The following is a 21,957-nucleotide window of genomic DNA, read 5'->3' as shown; positions in this document are numbered from 1 at the left end:
ATTGCACCAAAATACAAAATTTTACTTTCTTTGCCTGAAGTTGATAGGATGAACAGTTCTCAACATATAAAAAATGCAATTAGACAGACACAAACACAGGAGATTCCTGCCTCACGTGTGCGTTGTTCTCATGCTAAAATCATGTTGAATCAACGTTGTTCACGTCATTTAATATGAATGTACAATCTCCCTAATTGGATTGCTTACCTTACGTTGAAATTCTGTTGATTTCTTTTGGGAGAAATGGCGTTTTCTACTTTTTTTTAAATCCCACATAAAGAAAAATCAGTATGTAAACATTTATTTGGCTAAATGCATAGCACTTCAAGTTAGTTTACAAAATAGCCTACATATAAATAGCCTATTTTTTCTGCAGCTTCCATGCTGGTGCATTAACAAATGAAGAGTTTGGTTCCAAAACGCGATAAACGCCATTTTTGAAAAAAATGAGTTACTGCCAAAATCAGTATTATATCCGGTCAGTAGTTAAAAGTAAATTATTAATTTTACGCAAAATCCAATATCTGCCGTGTTATTCTGTCATCTTTTCTCCCTTTTTTCCCAAAATGCGACAAACGCCACTGCTCCTTTTTTACAGAACGCAATAAATCCATTTCTGATATTACAGCCCACCAGTCACGCAATGTAAACAAACAATGGCGGCAAGCTTCTCATGCTAACACATTGACCCCAGAGGATCTTATGAAAAACTTTCCATAATTTTACTCAAAGTCAACGAAAATCGAGCAGGACCAAAAACATTTTACAGCTGATCTCTGTGAAAGACGTTAAGCGAGGACGTCAAGTAACCGCAATGACAGTGATCTTAATATGACAAAGTAAGTGTTTTGATTAATGACATTAATGTTTATATTTTTAATTAGTGTGTACAACTAGTCAACTAAATGAATATAACATGGCAAAGATGAATGCACATTTATATAGGCTATTGATTCAATAGATTTATAGCATTTTGAATAAAAACTTGTCATGGATTTATTGCATTTTGTGGAAAAAATTATCCGTTTTTATAATAAATCTTTGAAAATCAACTTATGGATTTGAATTTTTTATGTTTTTATAACCTAAAGATGCTATGTGAAAGTTTGTAACAGAAAATAGTTGTTTTCATCTTGTCACTTTCTTGGTATAGAAAACACGTTTTTACCAAAATTTGTCCAAATGGATTTATTGCGTTTTGGAACCAAACTCTTCAAATATATGTATATTATTTAGAAATGATACCCAAAAATTAATTTGTAATAATGAAATGAAGACACATAATTAACTTAATCATCAAATGTTAACATTGGCCAAAGTACCGATGAGAATACCGTTAAAATACCGGTAAAAGTAGTAATACCGTTAAAACCTTAATGATACCCATCCCTACTCGTAGCACTGTGTTTTAATGGTGCATGTACTTTTAAATGACCATAACATGCTTAATTTTTTACCGATTTTCAAACGGTTTGGTTTGTTATAAATGTCAAAGATGTACCTATAACACTGCATACTTATACTAAAAAAACTACTAATACTAATTTTCATGAAACATGTTAAAGCATGGGTCACCAAACTAAGGCCCGTGGGCCGACTCAGGCCTGCCACCCCCCTTTGACCGGACCCCCAGCCCCTCTGCCCCTCACTACTTGAACCGGCCCTGTGAGGCAATTTTATTTTTGTAATTGTTCTTTGGAAAGTAATCATATGTTCGCATCTGGTATTTGTTGATTTTTTAAAGTAAAATAATATATTTCATTTTAAAATGAACTATATTTGCCAAATTTTCGTCACCTGACATGCTCGTGATCAAGCAGTAACAGACAACGCACGTGCAGATAACTGGCAGTGTTAAGGACAGCAAAATGGCTAGCAATAAACAAAAAGTTGATAAGAAAGTGCAGAGTTTTAAAAGAACAGGGGACCAACGATTATTTTTTGTTCAGTGTAAGGACCGTGCAGTTTGTATTATATGTAAAGAAAGAATATAATCTGTGCGTCATCACGAAACCCGCCACAAAGGGTATGCTAGCTAGCGAGGGCAAGCAAGAGAAGACAGGATTCAAAGGATGAAAGGCGTACTTGCTGCACAAAACGTGCCGCATTGACAAGTAAACCTGCGCGTGCTGTTTGCTGTGATTGGTTTTAATGATAGAGAGCACGAACCATTTGATATTTGAGATGAAATAAAACTTACGGCTGAGTTAAGCAGATCTCACTGGTCTCTGTCGTCTATGTGACGCGACAGTCAGCACTCAGCACATCATTTCAAATTCGTTTACAAGACGAATGCTCTTGTTATGTTTAATATAAAGTTTACATTGCGTTGTAAAAATTATGAAATTATCTTCATACGTGCTTAATTCATAATGAGAATGTATTAACAAAAGCTTTTTTATTCTGCTATAATATATAACACTAAACAGTATATATATTTTATATACAAACTATAATTCTCTCTTGACATGCACATTTTCTGGTTCATGTTGGTCCAGTTTAATTCAGAGGACTTATTGGTTTGTTGTATTCATTTTCATTGTAAGCCTTTAAAAAGTAATTATTTTAGATGCAATTTTGTAATATTTATAGCTTAAATTCTCTAATATCTTCTAAATCCTATTCTATTCAGCAGAATTTTCCGAGAAAAAGCAATTCAGTCTGGCACTGACTGGCTATAAGGTAGCTCACCTACTAGCTACCCTTGGAAAGCCGTTTACTGATGGGGACTTTGGCTGTGCCAGGCTAGTAGTCTCTACTACACAATGAGGCTTGCAGGTGGTCATTCTGGTCTGGGTCATACAATTCTGTTATATAGCTGACCCGGCCCCCCATCACAGTCAGGAACGATTATGTGGCCCCCAGAGAAAAAAGTTTGGTGACCCCTGTGTTAAAGCATCCAGAATTATAGCCACATTAATAATATTTGTAAGAAACCAAACCATTTGAAAATTGGTAGAAAATTGAACAAGTTATGGTCATTTAAATTAGTGATGCTCCGATCGATCGGCCGCCGATCGTAATCGGCCGATAACGGCATTAAATGACGCGATCGGCACTCGCTAAATTTGCCGATCTCATGAGCCGATTTTTCTGTTTACTTTTGTCATCATAGCGTTCCTGATGCGGCTGCAATTAGAGACCATTTTACACAGTGCAAGCATTTTGTAACCCATTGCTCATGTGTGACGTGATTTCCCTCTCTGCCTTTACAGAGATATGCGCATTTTCTATGAGGACGCGCAACACACACATATCTGCTACAAATGAACAGCGTATACAACACATATCTATCGCGGACAATTGCATCCTCGTGCCGAAAGTTTATTACTTGCATTCATTTTAAAGTTTTGAAGGTTTAAACATCAATTATCCTCACAGCTGCTTTTGTTTGCGGACTATGAGGACGCGCTCTGGTCCTCAGCGCAATGCGTCTTCACATCCCTATCAAACAGCGTATACAACACATATCTATCGCGGACAATTGCATCCTCATGCCGAAAGTTTATTACTTGCATTCGTTTTAAAGTTTTGAAGGTTTAAACTTCCATTTTCCTCACAGCTGCTCTTGTCTGCGGACACCCGCCGCACGCATACACAGCAGCCTGTCATCAGTGCACGTGAAGAGAACGATCTCTCCCACGCCTTAAATCCTAATTCATCTCTAAATAAAATTACTCTCTGCTCATCATTGAAAAACTGTTGTACTTCATTCCAATGCGTGTATATTTAATTCATACAGTAAAGACTGTGAAGTGTTTTATTTTAATAACTTTTAACAGACATAAACCTTTTTAAAGGCATATTACATTTCTCTTTGCAAGAAAAAATATTTGTTGTGCTTATTTATTCGATTCTCTATAAAAACAAGAATATACCTAATTTATAGTTAGTTTCATTTCTACAAATGGTGTAAACTCTGCTAGATTATAGATAAAAGATTCCCATTCCACTGCCATTCTGTGATCGGCACTGATTGGCGATCGGCAGATCATGATCTTGGTGATCGGTAATCGGCCCCAAAAATGCTGATCGGAGCATCTCTAATTTAAATGTACATGTCATTTAAATGTACAATACAATGCTACAAGTGAGCGAGCTCCCTGTGGTAAGATGGCCGCCAGATGATGATGTCAGATGCACAAGAAACTGAAGTCACGTGACTACAGTGACGCTGCTGACTTTTATCTCTTGCGCCCCAGCTTTTTTTTGTGCGGCCGAGCTTTGTTTACATTCTGGGGAGACGCATGTTGTAAGTTTCAAAAAAAAACTTCACTACAGTCACGTGGCTTAGATAAGTCACGTAGGTAAGATAAGACAATGCTGAATAAAGTCGTAATTTTTTTCATTTTTGGACCAAAATGCATTTTTTTGATGCTTCAACACATTCTTACTAACCCACTGATGTTACATGGACTACTTTGATGATGCTTTTATTACCTTTTTAGACATGGAAACCGTACATAGATTTTCAATGCAGGGACAGAAAGCTCTCGGACTAAATCTAACGTTAAAACATCTTAAACTGTGTTCCGAAGATGAACGGAGGTCTTCCGAGTTTAGAACGACATAAGGGTGAGTCATTAATGACATTATTTTCATTTTGGGGTAAACTATCCCCATTAAGTAGCTAGCCACGCTGTTCCCTTAGGGGGTGGGGGCAAAAACAAACAAAGCCGGCTTATACAGTATATAAATACACACAGACAATGACGCCCCCTGCTGCACGCTAGAATCTCAGGAAAAACAAGCCGTTTTCAAACTCTCAAATATGGAGAGGCTTCTTCGTGATCTCAACTAACAGATTCTTCAAAAAAAAAAAAAAAAAAAACGAAAAACACAATTTTGAAAAAATAGTTTCTTTCTCATTATTTCAAAAGCTGTGCTGCCGACTTGTGTCACTGGTTTCAGTGACGGTTCACAAATGCATGGGATGGGATGAGCGCTTGCTCGACTCTATGTTCTCGCAGCTGCACAACACGTGCTCGCTCGATCAAGATGACTTAAGACTTTGAGGGCGGGACAATGACTGCTGGCTTTGCACCTGTGATTGGTTGTTTGATTTAATCAGTGACACCCATAATCTTCTGTTCCTCAATTCGTGTCCAGCCAATCTAGTTAGAGAAGATACGCTTTAAAAAGACCATTATGTCGGAGCAGGTAATTTACTGTATGTTAAAACATTAGTCTTGTTTGATCCATCAGTAAGCTGCAAACCAAACTAGGGATGCATATCAATTAATCGCGATTAATCTATAGCAGAATAAAAGTTTTTGTTTACATCATATATGTGTGTGTACTGTGTATAATAACTTTGTATAGTTAAATGCACACACATGCATCTATATATTTAAGCAATGTTTACATATGTATATACATTTGTATATTTATGTATAATTTATATTATATATAAATATAAATACTTAGTATATAAATATATTTTTTTCTTAAAATTATACATGCATGTGTGCATATTTATATATACATAATTATTATACACAGTTCACACACATATATGATGTAAACAAAAACCTTTATTCTGCTATAGATTAATCGCGATTAATTGATATGCATCCCTAAACCAAACAATAATGCCAACTTTTTAAGTATTATACAGTGGGTCTGATGCCCATTCCACCTAAAACAGTAAATGTTTATGATTTAATTGGAAAGAACTAACAAAAAGGATCATATCTGTGTTCGTGATAACATTTAACTAGACAGAGATGCGGATCTTGCTTGCGTTTTAAGTGACGGGTGAGATGTTTTAATTCGTAACTCTTCAAAAATCATATGCTATTATATATCGATCACAACATTAGTGTGTAGATTGTTATCAGTGCCTCTTCCCGCGGACGATATAATGCACATCAAGAGGTATTGTACAACAATAAGACACTAATAGAGTTTGGTACTGTACAGTCTATCATAATTTTACATCATAACCTCACAATAAGATTTGTACTGTCAATACATTTATGTGAAAAATCATTTAAGATTGTAAGTTTGAACCCTTAATTCTGTGCTGGGTTAAGACACCATCGAATTTGGACTCATACTGTAACATCTATGACTAACAATTTCGTTTTTGAAAATCAACAATAACCTTACATAACTAAACACAACATTTATAAGACTTGATTACCTTATCCATCAACGTGATTTCTCGTTCGCATCTGGCCATTAGAGGTTGAGTTAAAGACTACAAATCCCATAATTCCACGCTGCTTAAGAGCATCATTAATCTACGTCATTTGTTGTTATTGACATTTTGGCGCCATCTAGTGGCGAATTCTACGTATTCCACCTTTAACTGTTATAAAAATACAGATTTGTGAGCATTTGTGGAACTGAGGGCGTGAAAATAAACACGAAAACACGTGATTGTTGTCATGCGGTAAATCCGACAAATCATGAAACGGCTGTGTCGTCATTACAGACCGTGCAGCTCCTCTTCGCGAACTGCGCTGGCTGACTCAGGCAGCTGATCTCGACTTGCTCTTGCAGTCACGTGCCTGCAGCACCAGCTCAAGTAGGACAAAATAACTAACCAACATGCACTGCTCTAAGTCAGCCGCAGATCAGTCTGCGCAGCGCCGCATGAAGTCGAACACACCTATTGCAGACTGATGGTCTGAATCCGAAACCGCATACTGCCATACTATATAGTAGGCAAAAAGCAGTAGGCGAGCGAATAGTATGTCCGAAACCTCAGTATACGTAAAAGGGAAGACGAGAATTAGCGGGATTTTGGACTACTTCTCGCGAGATTCAGAGGCACGTGTACCGTCCGAAACCGCCTACTTACTGAAAATGTAGTAGGGGAAACAGCACGTGAACAGAGTAGTACGTCGGAATCCTCAGTATCCATAAAATCAGTAGGCGAGAAATCCCCGGATGCCCTACTGAGTCCGCCCAGATTCTGAAGCGTGCATCGGATGGACACTTCTATCCCAGCTTTCCCATGATGCCACGGGAAAGCAAAGCCATCGACCGGAGACCAGCCAATTGGGCGATTTCGATACGTTACAGGGCTGTTCCTCAGTTTTGTTTCATATGGGATTCACTTCTATACATTTTCATTTATTGTGATGGTTTTATTCATTCATTTTTTATTCATGTTTCCTGTTGTTTTAAGTAAATACAAGAGATTGCTTCACTTAAATGTATATAATCATATTGCCTGCATTGTCTAGTTTATATTCAAGCACAGCTGTCATATGACAATAGATTAAATTACAATCTGCTTGTTTTACTTATTTTTGTTCACTACAAAATAATGTGTAATATATCTGTAACAGACACCGAAGTAGAGTTGTCAAGTGATGCAATCAGGTGTTAGTGCAACTGTCCCTCATACACACGCATACATTTCATGTATTTTATTAGGTTTGTTCGGGTTTATGCACCGCTGTAAGAACCAACAGGTGAATGACATCAAAGTACCGTGAGAGCGATTCCAGAAATCATACGGAGAAGTCTGATTTCGTGTTGCTCTCGCGGTATTGTGATGTCAATCACCTGTCGGTTCTTGTGGTTCCGCATGAACTCGAACAAGTCTACTACGTCATATGCAGTGTTGGGTGTAACTAGTTACTGTAATAATATTACTTTTTTCAGTAACTAGTAGTGTAAGGTATTACCCGTCTGAAAATGGTAATATTATTACAGTTTTCCCGAGCTAGTTACTTGAGTTACATTCGCCAGTAGCACCTTCATCACACAAGGCACAAAACACAGAGAACAAAAGGGAAGGGGAGGAGGGCGTGAATGGAACAGTGATTGGTCTAAGTTTGGCACGAGGTATCATTTACCATCACCGATTGGTCGACACCCGGCAGCCAGCAGCACAGAGCGGCAGCAGCACACTTAAAAAAAGATCGGGAAAATGGAAGCGTCAACAACGGCAAGCTCTTTTTCAGAGGAAGGTTCCCAGCAACAGAAAGCTATTTTCGATGGGTGGAGATTCAGTCATATTTTATTATGTTCAACGGAAGAAAAAATAACTTGACGGTGAAGTGCACACTCTTTAATGTTTTTCTGAATGCTGTGCCCTGCGTCCAGTAGATGGTAAGGAAGCCAGCATTTTCTTGGCCGTGGCTTGCCCAAATAAACATTCTTGTCCAGAAAAAAAATTTAACTAGTAATATAACTAGTAATATAACTAGTTACTTTCTCCAGGGAGTAATAAAGTAAAGTAAGGCATTACTATTTTTGAGAGTAATATGTAATACGTAATATATTACTTTTTTGAGTAACTAGCCCCAACACTGGTCATATGTCACATGATAACGTCAAAATGGCGAATGCTGTCCATACTTAACGCGAACGTAGGTACTGTCTTAGCGCACGTTAAGTGGCTACTCAGTGAAATTCAGTAGTAAGTATGCGATATCGGATTCAGCCATAAATTGCATGTTTTCCCTCGGTGGGCGTGGTTTTCAGATTATAGAGACATAGCGCAGTTATGCAAATTTGAAAACCACGCCCACCAGGCGGAACGCAATCCAACCGTCTCCATTGACTTTGTATTGCGAGAAGCCGCCTCCTTGTCATTTGTGGCTTATAACAAAAAACTGAATAATGCCTAAAAGCTGCTGTGTGACAATATGTACAGCTAAAAAGTCAAAGTTTTTATAAGCTGTCGAGCCGTAAAACCCAGTCTTTAAGGAGAATAAAGTGGATCGCCGACTACGTTTCCCCCTAGTGGACGCAGTTCTACTAATAGAAGTACTATGAAAAGTTGCCTGTATCCATTTTTGTGTCATTAAACGCTCGTTTTGGGGGGTCGACAGCTTATAAAAACGTATTTCTGGGTTCTTTGGCTTGTTAGTTGTACATATTGTCGCACAGCAGCTTTTAGGCATTATTCAGTTTTTTGTTATAACCCTACAGTCACATTAGCTACAAAAGTGAACGACACCGAGCGACACGCACCCGCTTGATGGGCGTTCCTTGGCTAGTTTCTAAAAGCGGTATCAAAAGTCACTTTAGAGGTATTGTTAAGTTACAAGAAAGGTGTTTTTGGATTTATAAGTATTTATTTCTCGATAAAAGTAACAAAATATTTGAGATAAAATGCCAAACTTATAAGATATATACATAAATGCGCATTTTCCGCCATCTTGAATTATTTTCTCAGACTCGACCACAGACCTACGTCACGTTGCTCCTTCACTCCGATTGGCAGTCGCTTTGTCGCATCGCTCAGTATTTGCATAAAATAGCCTGCTTGTCTATTTTGGCCCCGCCTTGCTCGCGCACCGGCGAGCTCGTCGCTTGTCGCTGGCAAACGGTCACTTCCATTGAAAATGAATGGTAGCCTGTCGCTCTGTCTCTGTCGCTTGTAGCTAATGTGACTGGGGGGTAAGCCAGAAATGACGAGGCGGCGACATCTCGCAATACAAAGTCAATGGAGACGGTTGGATTGCTTCCCCCCGGTGGGCGTGGTTTTTAGGTTATGAAGCGCTGCGCTCTGTCTCTATGACAGAAACATATTGCTTTAAGTATTAAAGCCATCCTAACTCCTTTAAAATTTTAGAACTTGCACATTTTGTTCTTTTGATTATTGAGTTTGCGACTGAAAACCCAAAACAGGTGCTTACACACTTAAACACAACAATAATTAAGGAGACATACCTGATGGAATAAAATCATCATCTTCCTCAGTGGGATCTTCCTCTTCTGTGGGTTCAGTTTTGATTTCTTTAGGTTCAGTTTTGATTTCTGTGGGTTCAGTGTTGATTTCTGTTGGTTCAGTTTTAATCTTCATCATGAGGTTTGTGCAGTCGATGAGTTTAACTGAACACATCTTCAGTTTGGTCTGCAGGATCTGCTGCTGTTCTCCAGCGTTACAGACAGAATCCACAGACTCTTCTGTGGAGGTTTGATCCTCCTGTAACCTCTGTTTACTGTCACACACTGTAGTGTCCTGAGTGTCTGTGAGCTTTGACTCAGTATAACAGAGTAAAGTCAGACTGAGATCGGAGTCCTGTGTGTGTCTGGATTTCTCTTCAGAGAGTTTAGAGTCCAGCAGTGTCTGTGGTGTGCGGCTCTGATCTCTGCTCATCCACACTGAATCCAGACTCCCATCATCAGTCACATACACTGAAGATTCACAACAATCCACATCCTGACAACACAACACACACAGACAGTAAGATTAGAAATTATTTGATGTTATCTGATTCAGGTAAATGATGTTTAAGCTGTACAAACCTCTCGTTTCATTGTTAAATCTCCTCTTGACCTCAGCATCTCATCATCTCAACTCTTAAATACACAGAGACAAGACACTGTTTACACGCAATGAAACACGCAAGAGAGAAAAACACTGATGATACACAAACACATCACACGCGCGCTCTTTCTTTCTTTCTTTAGTGAGTTTATTTGCGGACTAAAGAGCTGCAGCGCCTCCTGCTGTACTGGAGACAGAAGACGCTCATTGCTTTACAAGTGAGTATGAGGAGGCTGCAGATCTGGAGGCAGATTTACGGCTCTGTTGTTTCTGGTGTGTCAGTAGGGTTTACAGTGAGTAAGAGTGTACACAATATAAGATAAACAGTGTTATGATCTGCACCAAATATTAAAATATATGTAGATATTCACTGTTAATTCAAACACTGTGCCTACACGAGACAATTAAACTGCAATGGAATTTAGTGAACAATTACTAACACAAATTATGGTACCTTCCTTTATTAAACATGGTTTTATTATGGTAAAAGTGTAGTAACCATGGTTTTTGTGTAGTGATTACTATCAGCAAAACCATGATTTTACTACACTAGTCAAGGTTTAACTACAAATTTTAAAATTGTGTTACTACAGTTACGATGTTTTTTTAGGTGTAGTAAAACCATGGTTTTTGTTTTCTGATAAACTATTCTCTCTTAAATATATAAAAATGAAACGTGCAGTTGAAGTATTAAAGCCTTATTTTCATCTGTAAATTTACCTGTACAATGACATTTTTTCTTTTTTATTACCACATCACATTCAACTGTGATTGTCATAATAATAAAGTAAAAAGAAACCTGTTATACAATATATGGTATCTGTGCAGTGAAAGTGTGACAAACTTGTCCATTTATGCAACATATACTCAAATAGTGGTGTTCCTCTCAGCAGTCTTTACTCCTCTCTACAAGCTCTTGCAGTTCATTTCTATTGTGCTACCACATCACGCTGTGCATCTGGACAAGATGATCTCAATGCAATAACAGGTCCTTCCTAGAAAGAATAAAAAGACTGACAAAATAATGAATAATTATGTAAACTTTAATTTACCAGCCGAGAGAATAGGCCTATAGCAGAAGTCAGGACACGTAATCATTGTAAAAATGAACAAAGAATTTACTGAATAATCTGAACAGTTCCTTTCTTAAATGAACAATTAATGATAGCACACAATATAAAATTAATGAGTTTTTAAAAGAGATAAATGGGACATAAAAATGATAAATGTGTTAATTCATGTTGTTTTTCATATTTTATTAACACTATTATGAAGAGTTTGTTTGCTCCCGGACACATACACACATACACTTTTTAACAGCTTGGCACCTAAACTGCTAATTTTAAGGCACTGACAGTTTAAGATGTTCGGTCAGACATTTAATTAGTTCAAAGGAAGATATTTTGTAGTGGTTTTAATGGTAAAAGCTAATGGAAACCATTAGGAATTTCTGTAAAGGTTTTATTGTTTTTTTTCCAGAAGGGAAGTGACTTGACAGAGCAAACGTCTAGTCACAATTAAGGGTTTTTCACCTGTATGGAATCACATAATTTACTCATCTCTAAAGCGCTGTTTTCACTGTCCTCAAAACAGGCTGATTAGCTTGCCGTTAGCTAAGCTGGCGACTGACATATTCTTGTGGGCGGGGTTTAGTTAAAAACTGTTCTATTGTAGTCATTAAAACAGGAAGTAGAGGTCTGTAGTCCAAACCGGCAGTTCGCTGTAAGCTTTGAAAGGCGAATTCTGTTAAAGAAAATATATTGCCTGGCAGTGAGCTTTATCATTTTACAAGTATTATTTATGCTATTATAGCAACATTACACACTAACTAGGGTTTAAAAAATAGGATTAGGAAAACGTGACCTTTAAGTTAGTTTCACTGTTGACCAGGGGCGTCATGCAACAACTTTTTTTAAGGGGGCACAGTGTCAACAGCTCACAGATGTATTTGTGCATACACAGACATCACACGAAATATTATAGAGCTTTCAGTCTTTTCCATGGCACTTACATTTCTAACAATCTGAAAACCCCTGCTTTCATGCAAAAACCTCCAAAATAAAAGTGATGACTAACTTTCATATCAAATACTATTCAATCGGAATAATGACACATTTGCATCATATTTACATCTGAAACGGCATGTCTTATTTAAGTCTTAATGGCTTGTTTAATTGTGTCATTAATGCATTTTGCACAACAACTGCATTATCATATAAAATTAATGTAATTTTAAATCCATAAAGTATATAAACAACAAAAATGACATAAGCTATAGCCACGTGATTGGTTTTAATCTTCAATAATGATTTAAAAAATATGTTTAGATAAAATTATTACAGGAACGGATTTTTGCATTAAATTTTACCTCATATGTGAGCATGTGAGATTCCGTGCACGCGTGAACTCTGGCGAACTTTGGCGTTGTGCCAAGAAGATGAATATCTACTTATAACGTTGAGACGGTCACATTTAAAACCATACATTTTCTACACAGAGGAACTGCACATTACCGTACTGGGGTTTGGAAATGTTGTGAGCGTTTCTTACACGTTTTAATTGTTCAGATAGCCAGCAACAGCAGAGAGCTTGTGAGCGTGCCCAGACGCTGATGACGTCTGCAACTGCGCTGACTGCAGCGCCAGCTGCTGCCAGAATAAAAGTAATGTAACATGAACAAAAAGTGACAAGGATGCAGCACAGAATGTATAATATTGTGCATATTAAACAGATTAAAAGTCAAATAACAGATTAATGGACACTTATTTGATTTTGAGCTTGGATGGAAAATCCATTGGCTCAAAAAAACCAAGGGGGCACATGCTGTTGACTAAAAATTTTCCCACAAACATTACAGTGTTAAAGGAACAGTATGTAGGATTGTGGCCAAAACTGGTATTGCAATCACAAACCTTGTGGCTAAAACTGGTACTGCAATCACACAACTAGTAGCCAATACACAAAATGACAACATAAACATTAGTTGAGGACTGCAACTCCACTTTTTAAATGACAATATCCTTGCCAGGCCACTGATGTCAGTGATATAAATATTTGAAATGAAAATTAATTCTTAATGTCTAGTGATATATCAGGGCCATTTTATGATTAATTGATATAAATTTCTTACATACTGTTCCTTTAAGGTTTCTCTCCAGTATGAAGTCTCTGATGAGATTTTAAGTGATCTGACTGAGCAAACGTCTTGTCACACTGAGAGCATTTGTAAGGTTTTTCACCTGTATGAATTCTCTGGTGCCTTATTAAGTGTGACTGTTGACTAAAACTCTTCCCACAGAGACTACAGTGATAAGGTTTCTCTCCAGTATGAACTCTTTCGTGGTTTTTTAAGCTACTTGAATGAGCAAACTTCTTGTCACACTGAGAGCATTTGAAAGGTTTTTCACCTGTATGACCTCTCTTGTGATTTAATAATGTATGCTTTACACTAAAACTCTTCCCACAGACACTACAGTGATAAGGTTTCTCTCCAGTATGAACTCTCTCATGAGCTCTTACATTAGATGAATTAGTGAATCTCTTTCCACAATGAGTGCAGACGTAAGGTTTCTCTCCAGTGTGAACTATCTGATGGGTTATCAGCTGATATTTATGACAGAAACGTTTATCACAGTGTGAACACTGATAGAATTTCTCTTTAATGTGAGTATTCTGGTGTGATTTTAATGAACGTAAATCCCTAAAGGTTTTGTCACATTCACTGCACTGATACGGTCTCTCGTTGGTGTGTAAAAGCACATGTCTCTTCAGATTATTTTTATAGCTAAATCTCTTCTCACAGTGAGGACACTTGTAAGGTTTTTCTCCAGTATGAACTCTCTGATGAACTTTAAGATTGTGTTTGGTTGTGAAGTATTTTCCACATTCAGTGCAGTTGAAAGGCTTTTCATCACTGTGTGTCCTCATGTGAACATTTAGATCAGAGGAAGAGAGACAAATCTTCCCACACTGCTCACAGTGAAACTGCTGCTGTTTCTTCTTCTTCTTCTCTCTGTGGTCTTTTGAATGAAGTTTCTTCTCTTGTAAGGTAGTAAAGCTGATCTCAGATCTGGTGAAGAGTTTCTGTTCTGTGTGTTTTCTCTCATGTCTCTCTAAATGTCTCTGTGAGCTGAATGTCTTTCCACAGGTGATGCAGGAAAGAGTTTGTGCTGTCAGTCGCTCTTTTGATGTTGAGGACGTTATTTCTATATCCAAACATGAATCACTCTTCACATCTGAAAGAAACATGAAACAAATAAATTGTATTTCACTCTTATTTACACAAAGAAGGATGAAGAATTGAGATTCTGTATATTTTTCTAGATTCACACATAAGACAGAAGTCAGGTGTCAGTCCTGTTATTACAGCTGGGTCATTGTTAGTGATGGGATATTTAAAGCGAGGGTCCGGAGCGTGTGTTGCGAATAAATGGATATGGGTGAGCGATATGACGATATCGTGAACGATTAAAATGTCTCCATGATCCACTTTTCCGGAAACATCATTGTATCCGTGCCTACATCAAGTAGCCTACCGTCTGTAGGAAGAATACCCCACTTGCAAGTTCGCTGTATCCGTCCCGTTGTCCTTCAGTCTCGTAAAGTCTCAGATATAGAAAGCATTTACTCCCAGACACTAGGGGGAGCTAGTAGAGAAATAATACTCAGACTTGCCTTGTGTCCCTTTAACATTAGAAATGCAGAAACAGTGTGTGTTACGTGAGCTTTAAAACTTTATATGACAAAAATTATATTTAAAGCTGCGGTTGGCAACTTATTTGATCATATTTTTTGATCATATTCACTGAAACCAACACTATGCTCCAATAGAACAACATAAATTAGACTGTTTAAGAAAAACCCCCGCGCTTCTAGCTCCACCTGGAGCCTGTTATTTGTTTTGCAAAAATCCACCGCTCCCAGTTCATTTTGTCCCATCAGCGCAGGCTGGTTCATTTGGTCCAATCAGCGCAGGGCTGTGTAAAATCTGCCTGTCAATCACAGTACCTGCACGCGCCACAGATCCCCACCCCCCTCACGCGCGTTACAATATCACGTGCATCCGCCTGAATCCATAGGTGTTTTGGTTTGAACAGCGTGATGGCAGAGAACTTTCAGTAACAAACTTCCGATTTCTCGGATAACAACTAGAGCTAGGAAAACAACCAATGAAAAGAAGGAAACAAAGATAGAAAGCGACTGTGACCGTAATAAAACTAGGATCAATATCGGACCGGCATTTGAAAGGAATCTACGAGATTTCAAGCTGGATGCAGAGCTTGCCACATCTCTTCTCAACAGGTAATTGTGCTTTATCAACCATTGATTGTATTTCGGAGTGTTATGTAAGTAATCTAAGTATTCTTGCTAAGTATGCGTTCACAATAATACTTTTGCACACGCGCTGATGAGAACGAGCTCTGAGGGAGGTTGCTCGGAGGTAGTGGGGGAGGGACATGAAATTGTAAACATTTGGAAACTGCTCAATCCTCCAGAGTTGCCGACGGCAGCTTTAAAGGAAATATTCTTAGAGTTATTCAAAGATGCACAAATAATTCCATATATTATTTCCTGTTTAAGAGCACATCCTTCATTATTTTCTGGGGAATTTTGAAACTAACTGAAGTCATTTGGACAGAAAGAAGCCTCTCGGACTTCATCAAAAATATCTACAAATGTGTTCATAAGACAATCGGAGCGCTTGGGGGTTTAGAACGACACAGAGGTAAGTGATTTATGATCAAATTATTATTTTAGGGTGAACTAACCCTTTAAGCCTACATACCTGTTGCTCAATAAATATTAAAGATATTCTAAACTCAGTGAGTTTGTGACTGAAAACCCAAAATAGGTGCTCCCAGTTAAAAATGTTAAAAACACAACAATAATTAAGGAGACATACCTGATGTAATAAAGTCATCATCTTCATCAGGGCGATCTTCCTCTTCTGTGGGTTCAGTTTTGATTTCTTTAGGTTCATTTTTGATTTCTGTGAGTTCAGTTTTGATTTCTGTGGGTTCAGTTTTAATCTTCATCATGAGGTTCGTGCAGTCGATGAGTTTAACTGAACACATCTTCAGTTTGGTCTGCAGGATCTGTTGCTGTTCTCCAGCGTTACAGACAGAATCCAGAGACTCTGTGGAGGTTTGATCCTCCTGTAAGCTCTGTTTACTGTCACACACTGTAGTGTCATGAGTGTCTGTGAGCTTTGACTCAGTATAACAGAGTAAAGTCAGACTGAGATCAGAGTCTTGTGTGTGTCTGGATTTCTCTTCAGAGAGTTTAGAGTCCAGCAGTGTCTGTGGTGTGCGGCTCTGATCTCTGCTCATCCACACTGAATCCAGACTCCCATCATCAGTCACATTATACACTGAAGATTCACAACAATCCACATCCTGACAACACAACACACACAGACAGACAGTAAGATCAGAAATGATTTGATGTTGTCTGATTCAGGTAAATGATGTTTAAGCTGCACAAACCTCTCGTTTCATTGCTAAATCTCCTCTTGATATCAGCTTTGTATCCAGTAACGCCACCTCTTTCTTCAGCTGAGAGATTTCTGTGATTAAATCATCAATATATCCAGCATGAACAGATCAGTTCCTACTGATTTACAGCACAGCGCATCTCAACATCAACATCGTCTCAACACTTAAATACACAAAGACAAGACTGTGTTTACACTCAATGAAACACGCAAGAGAGAAAAACACTGATGATACACAAACACATCACACGCGCGCACTTTCTTCTTCTTCTTCTGTTTTATGTCGGGGCATCCAACGTTAAGGTGCAATACCGCCACCTATTCGCGCGCTCTTTCTTTCTTTCTTTAGTGAGTTTATTTGCGGACTAAAGAGCTGCAGCGCCTCCTGCTGTACTGGAGACAGAAGACGCTCACTGCTTTACAAGTGAGTATGAGGAGGCTGCAGATCTGGAGGCAGATTTACGGCTCTGTTGTTTCTGGTGTGTCAGTAGGGTGTACACAGTGTGTGAGAGTGTACACAATATAAGATAAACAGTGTAATGATCTGCACCAAATATTAAAATATATGTAGATATTCACTGTTAATTCAAACACTGCCTACACAAGACAATTAAACTGCAATGGAATTTAGTGAACAATTACTAACACAAATTATGGTACTTTCCTTTATTTAACATGGTTTTATTATGGTAAAAGTGTAGTTACCATGGTTTTTGTGTAGTGATTACTATCAGCAAAACCATGATTTTACTACACTAGTCAAGGTTTAACTACGAATTTTAAAATTGTGTTACTACAGTTACCATGTTTTTTTTAGTTGTAGTAAAACCATGGTTATTTTTTTGTTTCTGATAAACTATTCTCTCTTGAATATGAAAATGAAACGTGCAGTTGAAGTATAAAGCCTTATTTTCATCTGTAAATTTACCTGTACAATGACATTCTTCCTTTTTTATTACCACATCACATTCAACTGTGATTGTCATAATAATAAAGTAAAAAGAAACCCGTTATGGTATCTGTGCAGTGAAAGTGTGACAAGCTTGTCCATTTGTGCAACCGACACTCAAATAGTGGTGTTCCTCTCAGCAGTCTTTATCCCTCTACAAGCTCTTACAGTTCATTTCTATTGTGCTACAACATCATACTGTGCATCAGGGGCCGTATTCACAAAGAATTTTAAGGCTAAAAGTAGCTCCTAACTGGCAAATTTAGGAGCAACTCCTAAAAATAATGGGCGTGTCACTCCTAACTTTAGGACTCCTAATTTTTTTCACTAAAAGTAGGTCTGAAAGGCGTTGTGAATAACTTTTAAGAGAAAACTCCTAGCTAAAATCTTTTAGTGCGATTTAAGAGTACTCTTAGTGGTAAGATAAAATTCTTTGTGAATACGGCCCCTGGACAAGATGATCTCAATGCAATAACAGGTCCTTTAACTTTCCTAGAAAGAATAAAAAGACTGAAAGAATACTGAATAATTATGTAAACTTTCATTTACCAGCCCAGAGAATAGGCCTATAGTAGAAGTCAGGAGACGTAATCATTGTAAAAATGAACAAAGAATTTACTGAATAATCTGAACAGTTCCTTTCTTAAATGAACAATTAATGACATAAAAATGATAAATGTGTTAATTCATGTTGTTTTTCATATTTTATTAACACTATTATGAACAGTTTGTTTGCTCCCGGACACATACACACATACACTTTTTAACAGCTTGCCACCTAAACTGCTAATTTTAAGGCAATGACAGTTTAAGATGTTCGGTCAGACGTTTAATTAGTTCAAATGAAGATATTTTGTAGTGGTTTTAATGGTAAAAGCTAATGGAAACCATTAGGAATTTCTGTAAAGGTTTTATTGTTTTTTTTTTCAGAAGGGAAGTGACTTGACAGAGCAAACGTCTTGTCACACTTAAGGGTTTTTCACCTGTATGGAATCTCTTGTGCTTAGAGGTCACATAATTTACTTATCTGTATAGCGCTGTTTTCACTGTCCTCAAAACAGGCTGATTAGCTTGCCGTTAGCTTAGCTGGTGACTGACATATTCCTGTGGGCGGGGTTTAGTCAAAAACTGTTCTATTGTAGTCATTAAAACAGGAAGTTGAGGTCTGTAGTCCAAGCCGGCCGTTCACTGTAAGCTTTGAAAGGCGAATTCTGTTAAAGAAAATATATCGCCTGGCAGTGAGCTTTATCATTTTACAAGTATTATTTATGCTATTATAGCAACATTACAGACTAACTAGGGTTTAAAAAATAGCATTAGGAAAACGTGACCTTTCAATCTTGCAATCACAGACCTTGTAGCTAAAACTGGTACTGCAATCACACAACTAGTGGCCAATACTCAACATGACAACATAAACATCAGTTGAGGACTGCAAATCCACTTTTTAAATGACAATATCCTTGCCAGGCCACTGATGTCAGTGATATAAATATTTGAAATGAAAATTAATTCTTAATGTCTAGTGACATATCAGGGCCATTTTATGATTCATTTATATAAATTTCTTACATACTGTTCCTTTAAGGTTTCTCTCCAGTATGAAGTCTCTGATGAGATTTTAAGTGATCTGACTTAGAAAAAGTCTTATCACACTGAGAGCATTTGTAAGGTTTTTCACCTGTATGAATTCTCTGGTGCCTTATTAAGGGTGACTGTTGACTAAAACTCTTCCCACAGACACTACAGTAATAAGGTTTCTCTCCAGTATGAACTCTTTCGTGTTTTTTTAAGCTACTTGAACAAGCAAACGTCTTGTCACACTGAGAGCATTTGAAAGGTTTTTCACCTGTATGAAGTCTCTTGTGATTTAGTAATGAAGACCCTTGACTAAAACTCTTCCCACAGACACTACAGTTATAAGGTTTCTCTCCAGAATGAACTCTTTCATGTTTTTTTAAGTTACTTGAACAAGTAAACGTCTTGTCACACTGAGAGCATTTAAAAGGTTTTTCACCTGTATGAATTATCTTGTGCTTTAGTAATGTATGCTTTACACTAAAACTCTTCCCACAGACATTACAATGATAAGGTTTCTCCCCAGTATGAACTCTTTCGTGGTTTTTTAAGTAACTTGAACAAGTAAACGTCTTGTCACACTGAGAGCATTTGAAAGGTTTTTCACCTGTATGAAGTCTCTGGTGCCTTAGTAAGGCAGCATTTACATTAAAACTCTTCCCACAGTGAGGACACTCGTAAGGTTTTTCTCCTGTGTGAACTCTCTGATGAATATCAAGATGTTGTTTGGTTCTGAAGTATTTTCCACATTCAGTGCAGTTGAAAGGCTTTTCATCACTGTGTATCCTCATGTGAACATTTAGATTAGAGGAACAGACAAAAATCCTCCCACACTGCTCACAGTGAAACTGCTTCTTCTTCTTCTTCTCTCTGTGGTCTTCTGAATGAAGTTTCTTCTCTTGTAAGGTAGTAAAGCTGATCTCAGATCTGGTGAAGAGTTTCTGTTCTGTGTGTTTTCTCTCATGTCTCTCTAAATGTCTCTGTGAGCTGAATGTCTTTCCACAGGTGATGCAGGAAAGAGTTTGTGCTGTCAGTCGCTCTTTTGATGTTGAGGACGTTATTTCTATATCCAAACATGAATCACTCTTCACACCTGAAAGAAACATGAAACAAATAAATTGTTTTTTCAATCTTATTTAAACAAAGAAGGATGAAGAATTGACATTCTGTATCTTTTTCTAGATTCACACATAAGACAGAAGTCAGGTGTCAGTCCTGTTATTACAGCTGGGTCATTGTTAGTGATGGGATATTTAAAGCGAGGGTCCGGAGCGTGTGTTGCAAATAAATGGATATGGGTGAGAGATATGACGATATCGTGAACGATTAAAATGTCTCCATGATCCACATTTCCGGCAACATCATTGTATCCGTGCCTACATCAAGTACGTGACAAGGGGGCGTGCTACACGAAGGCGAGGTGTACCTTTTCCCCGCGTTTGGCGCATGTGTCCCCCGAGCTTTCAAAGTATTGACCGTGTTCCGACACGCAATATAAATTATTGTTTAAATTATTCAGGGCATCACTGATGTGCAACATTTACAGTAAATAAAAAAATTTGGATAAGTGAAGAAAAGTAGCCAATCCACCATTGCAAACAAAGTTTAGAACAAACAAAAAAACAGGAATCAAAGATTAGGGTGACGAAAATGCTCCACAGCTTTTTGTTCTGGGAAGAATTAAAAATAAAAGAAGAGAAAACGACAGTGAGTGCGTTTACATGCACAGCTTAATAAACTGATAACGTGATCTACGCTACGGTATTGGCAAGGCCCTCCCGATACAATACGTATCACAATACGTGGGTCACGATACGATACAATCATGTCCAGATAACTGGACAGTGACAACTACAGCAGTGGCGGAGGAGGTCGTTTGACGCACACAGAGGGATTTGATGGCTTTTAAAATATCGATAGTAGAGATCGAAATATCGATACACTATCAATACAGCTAACTATCACGATAGTTAGCTGTATCGATATGTTTGCACAGCCCTATCTGCGCGTATGAAAGATAAACGTCACACGCAGAAGTAAGCACAAAGTAACGTATAAAAGTCTCCTCTCGACTAAAGCAGTTGGCAGAGAAACTGTTAAAATAGAAGCTCATGTTACATTTACAGGTTCTGCAGACACGAGAAGAGATACAACAATATAGCTTTAGACAGATATATGCCGTCGGCTTTTTGAACGACTATTATGTACTATAGGTGGTGAAGTACTCACTGCCAGCGAGAAAACTTCTTGAATTCTTCAAGTCCCATGTAAGCACAGTTGTCTGCATAGCCAGACTATTGATTTGCATGTAAACGCATGAAAACAGTTTTCTATAATAAGCAGATTTTTGATAGTTATCCACTTATTCTGTGCATGAAAACGCACTCAGTGTTTGTGCAAATGCTGTCTATTTCCTTTGTGTAATTGTTTGTAGTGGAGTGTCCTGAAAGACTCTTCAGAGATAAAAAGAATGTAATACTACTCTATAGGTACTCCAGATTAACATCAGAAATGCAGAAACAGTGTGTGTTATGTGAGCTTTAAAACTTTATATGACAAAAATTATATTTAAAGGAAATATTCTTAGAGTTATTCAAAGATGCACAAATAATTCCATATATTATTTCCTGTTTAAGAGCACAACCTTCATTATTTTCTGGGGAATTTTGAAACTAACTGAAGTCATTTGGACAAAAA

General features: G+C 37.7%; 1 protein-coding gene across 8 annotated transcripts in view; it reads right to left on the bottom strand.

Annotated features, from left to right (window-relative positions):
• LOC129437115 (uncharacterized) overlaps positions 1-21,957 on the bottom strand; it is a 135,223-nt gene that overhangs the window by 9,282 nt on the left and 103,984 nt on the right. For 2 of the 8 annotated variants that reach the window (XM_073865894.1, XM_073865891.1), the window contains exon 3: positions 11,476-14,475. The exons of 1 other annotated variant lie outside the window; for it this stretch is intronic. In XM_073865894.1, coding sequence (XP_073721995.1) covers positions 13,382-14,475 — 1,094 coding nt within the window. In that variant the 3' untranslated portion in view covers positions 11,476-13,381. Of the gene's footprint in view, positions 1-9,639; positions 10,133-10,218; positions 10,625-11,475; positions 14,476-16,142; positions 16,636-17,288; positions 20,354-21,957 lie in introns of those variants that run through there. 5 more of the 8 variants (XM_073865899.1, XM_073865898.1, XM_073865893.1 and 2 more) reach the window with 5 other exon arrangements.

This window comes from Misgurnus anguillicaudatus, unplaced genomic scaffold (assembly GCF_027580225.2).
Source record: "Misgurnus anguillicaudatus unplaced genomic scaffold, ASM2758022v2 HiC_scaffold_33, whole genome shotgun sequence".
Taxonomy (NCBI): domain Eukaryota; kingdom Metazoa; phylum Chordata; class Actinopteri; order Cypriniformes; family Cobitidae; genus Misgurnus; species Misgurnus anguillicaudatus.
This window is presented reverse-complemented; position numbering and strand designations above follow the sequence as displayed.